The sequence below is a fragment of the Sarcophilus harrisii genome, chromosome 4 (genome assembly GCF_902635505.1).
Source record: "Sarcophilus harrisii chromosome 4, mSarHar1.11, whole genome shotgun sequence".
Taxonomy (NCBI): Eukaryota; Metazoa; Chordata; class Mammalia; order Dasyuromorphia; family Dasyuridae; genus Sarcophilus; species Sarcophilus harrisii.
In genome coordinates, this window is record NC_045429.1 from 73,006,612 (window position 1) to 73,014,037 (window position 7,426).

Below are 7,426 nucleotides of genomic sequence, written 5' to 3' on the forward strand. Positions count from 1 at the left end.
AAAGAATTTGAAGGAATCTAAAGTGGGGAGCATTAAGATCAGTGATTAGTAATTATGAAAGAACTGACTTACTCTGTACCAACACTGACCCAAATACTTCCGCCACAGTCTGCCCAAATAGTCTGCCTTTATTGTTGAATGTTAATAACTGCTGACATTTCCTTATTTTGCTATACAAATGTGCTCCCAGCAAGGAGCCTATGGGTTTCTGTTCAAAATCCTCCCATAAAGGGTACCCTTAAGGTCAACATCACCAAAATGTTAGGAAAAAGTGAAGGGGAACCAGCATTACTTACTTTATTAAAACAGATATTATTGTTGTCTGGAAAAAACCATGCAGATGCTCATGCATCCATTTACACACATACACAGGCTATAGAAGGACTGTGGAAAACACTGCAAAGTGATCCAACCATTCTGGAGAACAATTTGGAATTATATAAGAAAAGTTACTAAATTGTTCTTTAGCCCAATGACACATTGGAATTATACTTCAAGGGCATCATTGACAGTAACCCATACAGTCATTCAGCCTTAGTAATGCTAATAGTAATGGTAACATTAATAATGGGGAAAAAAACCTGAAATCAAAAAATGTTTCCAAAAAAACATAATCAAAAAGCTTCCCTTCAATAGAGAAAGCAGAGAGAGAAAAAAAGGAAATAAGGAAAGTAATGGAAAAGATAAGAATAAAGGAATGTTGGAGAAAAGAGGGAACATAAGGGACAAAGAGAATGAAAGATTATTATGAAAATCATCCCATGGAGTAATGCAATGTGCTTAGTGACCATACTATGTAAATGAAAAGTAATGCTATAGTTGAATATTATTGCTCAGAACAGTCTGAGGAATTTTGTCAACCTGTCTATATGAATGTGATGAAACAATTGCCAGCAGTACTATTTGATCTCACAGAACTGGAAAGTTGGAGATGAACCCAAAAGAATCAAACAATATTGGGTCAATGGTAAGAATGAGCAGAATTATTATCCAATAGTAGGACTTTATAAAAATTATGAAAGTGGTGTTAGTAGCAACTTGTTTTATGAAGAGCTTGTTTCTTCAAAGAAAAAAAAAGACAGAAAACAAATCTCATTTTAGGACAGTACATCAAAAAACCATATTATACTGTAATTACATACCCAGAGCTATATAGCTACTAGGGTAAACTGTGTGTAGAGCATTCTGTCTTCAGCTATACCACAAGAAGCAAAAAGCTCTCCAAGAAGTTTGCTAAAGTACAAACTGTAATGTGCATTTTGGTCCACGGGCTTTCCCCTCTCCCTGCTCTTTTTTCATATCCTCATGGAACTTGGCTCAGTTCTCCATAATTTGTTGGCAATGAAAACCAAAGTCAGTCTTCCAAAGCTACAGCAGTGCCTCAACATAAGTGTAATGGAATTGAATAGAATATACACAATAGCCAATATGCTTTCCCCCTTACCTCAATCATTAAAATGGAGCATCTAATAGAATGATGTTTTTTCAATAAAAAAAATATCTTTCAGCCAACTATTTTAACCTAAAAGATAGCATAAGTCTTAACCAGAATATAAAACAACTCTCTATTTATTTTCCATTTGGGATACACAGGGAAATGCAAGCAGGGATTGAAGGAAGAGTTTAGACATTGGCAACACTGGATTATAAAAAGATACCTCTTTTGTGATTCCAAAGAAATAATTATGGACTGGCCTTGTTAGTGTTTATGTAGTGATTGAAGCTTTACAAAACGCTTTACAACTATCTCATTTGATCCTTACAACAACTGAGGTAGGCAGGTGCTATTATTATCTACATTTTACAAAGGAGAACATTGAGGCAGAGTGAGGTTAAGTGAACTGCTTAGCTGCTTAGAACCACATAGTGACTAAGTGTCTGAGGCTGAATTTGAATTCAGGTCTCCCTGACTCCAGGTCCAGCATTTCATTCATTTCAGCATCTAACTCACTTAATTCAACTAAAACAAAATAAACGAACGAACAAATAAAACCAAACCCATAAACTGTATTGACCCGAACAATTGTACTAAGGTTTCAATGATAATTGATTTTGAGACTACTTAATATTTACTTTCATTAGTTCTGCTCTTCATTAGACTGGTGGGGAATTTCAGGTAGGAAAAAACTGCCCTAGGGAAGTCAGAACACAATGATTTGACCAGATCTCTCACTTAAATTACACAGAAAAGATTTCAGGCATTCCACCAAAGTCTGGTGGAAAAGGGCCAAAGAATCTAGTGAATAATAAATCAGAAAACTGGGATGAATTTAAAAGGCAAAGCCCTCCTTGGGCCTCACAATGCCATCATCTATAAAAAGAGACAGTTGATTACTAAGGCCACCCCCACCCCCCACACACACTCCCACCTCCACAGGTAACAGAGTGGATAGAATCCTGCATCTGGAGTCAGAAGGAAATGAGTTTAAATTTGGTCTGCAATACTTACTATCTATGAGGCAAGTCACCTAACCCATGTCTGGTTCAGTTTCCTCAATTGGAAATTGAGGGTGATAATACTAATACCTGTCTGAATCAAATGAGACTATATATATATAGATAGATAGATAGATATATACATATATATATATACATATCACATTGCTTAATAAATGCTTGTTTCCTTCCTTCCCTTCTAAAACAGCCATTCTTTGAAAAATTTGTCATGCTTGCATCACAGCCTTGTTTGTTGAAAAATACCAAATGGCAGACATGAAAACAATTGGAAAATATAAAAAGTTATAATTATAGAGTTCATTTTTGCAAAGCACTTTCCTGTTCAAAAAACCAAAGCAGGTGATGAAAGCATTCTTGCTATTTTATAGATGGTAAAAACTAAGCTTTAGGGAGGTTAAATGGTTTATGGTAGTAAATTCGAAGATAATCTTAGAACTTTGCCTGCTCTTCTAGTGCCCTCTCCACAAAGAGTAATAGGATCATCCCAGAATTTTAGCAGCAATTGAGAAGTGTGAGAAACTTCCATTATGGGAGATTCTTCCATCAAGACAGATTCCTAACCCTTTTCCTAAATAGTAAGTCCTGAAGAATTGCTTAAGACCATTGCCTTGTCTAGCTTGAGGACATAGAATCAGAGGATTTGAACCTGTTTCCCTTATTCCATGTCTAATGCTCTAGCCACTGCACCAAACTACCTCTGCTGCTAAAGCAGGTAGGACAGCAGCTTCACAACACAACTCAGCTAATGGTTTTAATTGCTACATCAGCACCAATGCAGAAGGCAGCTATAAGTGAGAAGGAAGTGAAAAGAATGCCAGGCTTGGAATCAAGAATTCTAGCAGTCCTGAGTTCAAAACTAATTCAGAAACTTGCTAGCTGTGTTACCCTGGGCATATCACTTAACTCAGTTTGATATGCAAAATGAGCTGGAGAAAGAAATATGGAACTACCTTTATCAAGAAAACCCCAAATGGGATCATAAAGAATCAGAAATCACTGAAAAGAACCAATACCTCTCAAAGTGGACCAGGTCTTCAGTGCCCATTGTAGAGGTCCTTTATGACTTCTAAAGATCTTAAGCATTTTATCTTAGCTGTCAGACTCTGGTGAAATATAAAATAAAACCCCAAAGAACACATATCCAAAGGATCATAGAACTAAAGAGACCTCAGAAGCATCTATCTCAGCGTCTTAATTTTACAGATGAAGAAATTCAAACAAAAAGAGGTTTCATGAAGAGTCAGTATGTGAATACAAGTTCTCTGACACCAAAGCCAAAGAATCCTGTGTTTGCAAAGAGCACTCATCCATGATCACAAGCTACTGGAATCCTAACCAACCAAATCATTTTATAGCATTATAGAATGAGAACTTGAAAGTTCATTCTTTATTATGAATACACAGAATAAAACCTGCAAACTTTTAGCCTGAAAAAGGATATAAATAATAATCTAGTCCAACCCTTTCCTTTTACAGATAAGGAAACTAAGGCTTGATGCTGCTAGAGGACTTGCCCAGAGTAGTACAATTATCAGAAAAGCTGAGATCATTGCTTCATCCACTTAATTAAAAAGTATACTTACATAATTTTAGGGGTTTTTTTTTTGCTGATTACCCATGAGCATTAATTCTTACCTGATTTTCATTCATATTGAAATCACTTGTTTATTGACCATTCATTGACTATTAAATACAGTAGTGCCTTTTATTGCTAAACATTTTATATAGAAATCTTTGTGGGCTTTCATTTAAAATAACAACCAACTATAACTAGAGAAACAATATTCCTTTGGTATGGATGGGTTTTTACAAAACTCTTGCCTGTGATTTAAAACACACACACACATACAGAGTCCATAGATATTTTTCCACAGTTCCAGTCATGTACAATACTGTACTGTATTAGTTCTGTTTGCTTTCTCTCCTTCCTACTCTGCCATCAAGTCAAACCTGCTGAAGCTGAAGGTTACTTTCCCTTTTTTTCTCCCCCAACCCGGTCTTACTGCTTGTCTTGTTTGGGATTTGTAACTTCCTGGTAATAACAACAGACAGAAACTGGGAAATGGTTACCAGTTCTCTGTCCTCCACTTGTAAGCAAACACCTGACAAATCATCTCACCTTAGTCATTATTCATCCGACCCACATCCACAGAGCTTCTTGGCAGGTCAGCCCCATTCCCCAACCTAATGCAATCAGGGCTGGGAAGTGGCTTTTCAGACAGCTTCCCAGTCACCCCTATGTCTCCCCAAAGCACTAGTGACTTGTGGAGTCCTCCAGTGGAACTCAAAGTTCCTTCCTTCTGGGAAATAAACAGGACTGTTTACCTTCCAGAGGGCGTTCCTTTAGGATACAAATAGCTGTGCCATGGGATGTCCTACTTCTGGTGGTATATCTGAGATTGGCGAATCCAACCTCCCAGGTTGATTGGGGGGGGGGGAGAGGAGGAGGGGGAGGAGGTGAAGGGGAGGGGTATCACACCTCCCTCACTTAGGTCTTCGGAGCCTTAGTGACAATCAATCGATTAACAAATATTTATTAAGCATGTACCAAGTGTCAGGTATCCTGTTAACCACAAATTTCTCCAACTCCTTGAGTGTTGAGCGGGAACTTGAAAGCTAGATTGGGGGGATTGGAGGGGGACGAAAGGGAATGGTACTAGGAACAAGATGGAAGTGAGTAAGGTTTGGAGAAAAGGTAAAAAGGGGGATGGAGCACAGTAAGCCAGCCACCCCAGTCGCATGAAGAGCCCAGTTCCCAGGTGCCAGTTAATCAGTGTCAGGGTTGAGGAGAAGGAAGGGCTACCGGGGCACAGGTATTCTCGGGGCTGGGCGGGTGAGAGGTGAAGCTTCCGAAAGGATGGCGCAGCCCCTTTACCGAACTCCACAAGTCGGAAATCAATATTTCACGTTTTCCCTTTTCTCTCTCTCCCGCTCTCCGTGGGCGCCTATAAAGAACTCAGAGGGGCCTCTGGCTTCCCCGGCCCCGGAAAGGCTGAGGGGTGTGTAAGCCTTGGAAGCACCACGTTGTTCCCTTTCCCCTGCAGGCCCCCACTCCGCTCGGTTGAAGCAGTGCGTCTCTCTCTCTCTCTCCCCTTCACCTTCACCTTGGTAACCATAAGATCTCTCATCTCCCCTCCCTATTTGTGGGGCGACGAATCCATCCCCTGCCCTCCGGCTCCGGTGCGCACCAGCCTGAGACTCGCACGCGTGGGTGAACCGCTCACCTCACTTCCCAGGGACGCCTAGGGGGACAGCCCTCAGCCCCATCGTCCTCCTCCTTTCCTTGTTCCCCCAGACTCACCAGATGGCCATCCTGTCCTTGGGATAGTCCAGCCGCTCCAAGCAGCCCAAGAAATGGGGCAACGTGTGCGCAGCATTGCGAGCCAGGATGGCCACGAACACCGTGGGTTTCTGCAAGGACGACTCTGGGAAAACTACCATCTCCGCCTCTGCCTCGGGGTCTTTGGGGTCTGCCTCAGCTGCGAAGCGCGCCCGCAGGCAGCTCCAGAGCGAAGCCAAGGAAAGTAAGACCAGCAGCCATGACCAGGGGCGAGGGGTGGCGGGGCGCTCAGCCATGTTACGCGCCCGAAGAGTCCTCAGCTGAGGCGAGCACGGAGCGAGGCTTCCCCGCAGACTGAACCGAGCCAGGAGAGCCGAGCAGCCAGACGAGACTGAGCGGGGCTGGGCAGAGAGCGAGGGGGTGGGGATGGAGGAAGGGGGGTGCGGTTCTGCTGCGGAGCTGGAGCAGGCTGCTGCCGCCGCCGCTGCTGTTTTTGTGCTTGCTGCTACTTCGGCTGACACTGTCACAGCGACGGCTCGGGCTCACGGCAGAGAAGGCTGCAAGGGGTGGAAGGTCGATCTGAGCTCAGCCAGCCTGGTGCACGCACAAACTTTGCACTAGTTTTATAAAGCACTCAACCCCTGCCCTCCCTCTAGTCCCAGCTCAGACGCCCGAGGCTTAGGAAATGTACCAAGCCCTTAACCTGCCCGATCCCCTGGTCTGAGACAGCCTCAGACAAACGTGCCTGTTTGGTTGTTTGTCCCCAGTCCTGCGGAAAGTTCCCGTTGGGCTCGGTGTGTGCGGCTGAGGTATGTGGTTTTCTCTCCGAGGTGTCCCCACCGAGAGCCCAGAGGTGTGGTTGTCTGTGCCATTAGACACCGGTGTGTACACACGCGGGCGCGCACATCCACACACACTCACACTCCCTCCCCCAAGAAAGGCTTTTTGTTCTACCCAACCAGTTAGTTACTGCACGGTCTATTCGAGGTTTCTTCATGCCTCTCTATTCTGAATGATAGATCTGAATGATCTACTGACATTAATTAACACCCCGAGGGGAATTTCAGAAGCTGAGTCCAGCTTTCAAAACCATAGTGACTTTTTTGTTAAATCCCTACACAGAACATTTCCCGTCCCCAAACAAATCTTCTTGTCTTTTAGTACCTTCTACGTGATATTATGTGTAGAACCTGACTCACACCTTCCCCAGCTGCTAGTCGTCCCTCCACCCCATTACTTTGTTTTTCTTTTGTAAACATGTTTATTTTTATTTCTATACTTGGTTTCTCTCCCCCCACCTCCACTCCAAAGTAAGGTCACGAGAGCAGGAACTATTTTATTTGAACCTAGTATAGTGCCTGTCACATCACACGTATTTCATAAATGCTTATTGAGCGACCATTCTCTCCAAGGAAGTAGAGAGAATTCTGAGAGACCAAGTTGTTTTTAAGGAGGGGGCCCTCTGGATCTAGGATGTCCTTGATGGCATAGAGATTGGAAATGAAATTCTCTCTATCAATGCAGAACAGCCCAGCTGAAGCTTAGAAAATTTTCTGGGAGTTAGGGCCACTTAGAGTTAAATTACTTGCCTATAATAAGTCAATATATGGGGTGGGAAGGACCTAAAGCCGAGCTTCTTGACTCCAAAGGCCACTCTCTATCAAATTATTCAACCAGTAAATCATAAAA

General features: G+C 42.6%; 1 protein-coding gene across 1 annotated transcript in view; it reads right to left on the reverse strand.

Annotated features, from left to right (window-relative positions):
- Positions 1–6,678, reverse strand: part of COLGALT2 (collagen beta(1-O)galactosyltransferase 2) — a 128,930-nt gene extending 122,252 nt beyond the window's left edge. The window contains exon 1 of the mRNA XM_003767497.3: positions 5,759–6,678. Within this exon, the coding sequence (XP_003767545.1) occupies positions 5,759–6,033 (275 nt within the window). The 5' untranslated portion in view covers positions 6,034–6,678. The remainder of the gene's footprint in view (positions 1–5,758) is intronic.
- Between the last annotated feature and the right edge of the window lie 748 nt (positions 6,679–7,426).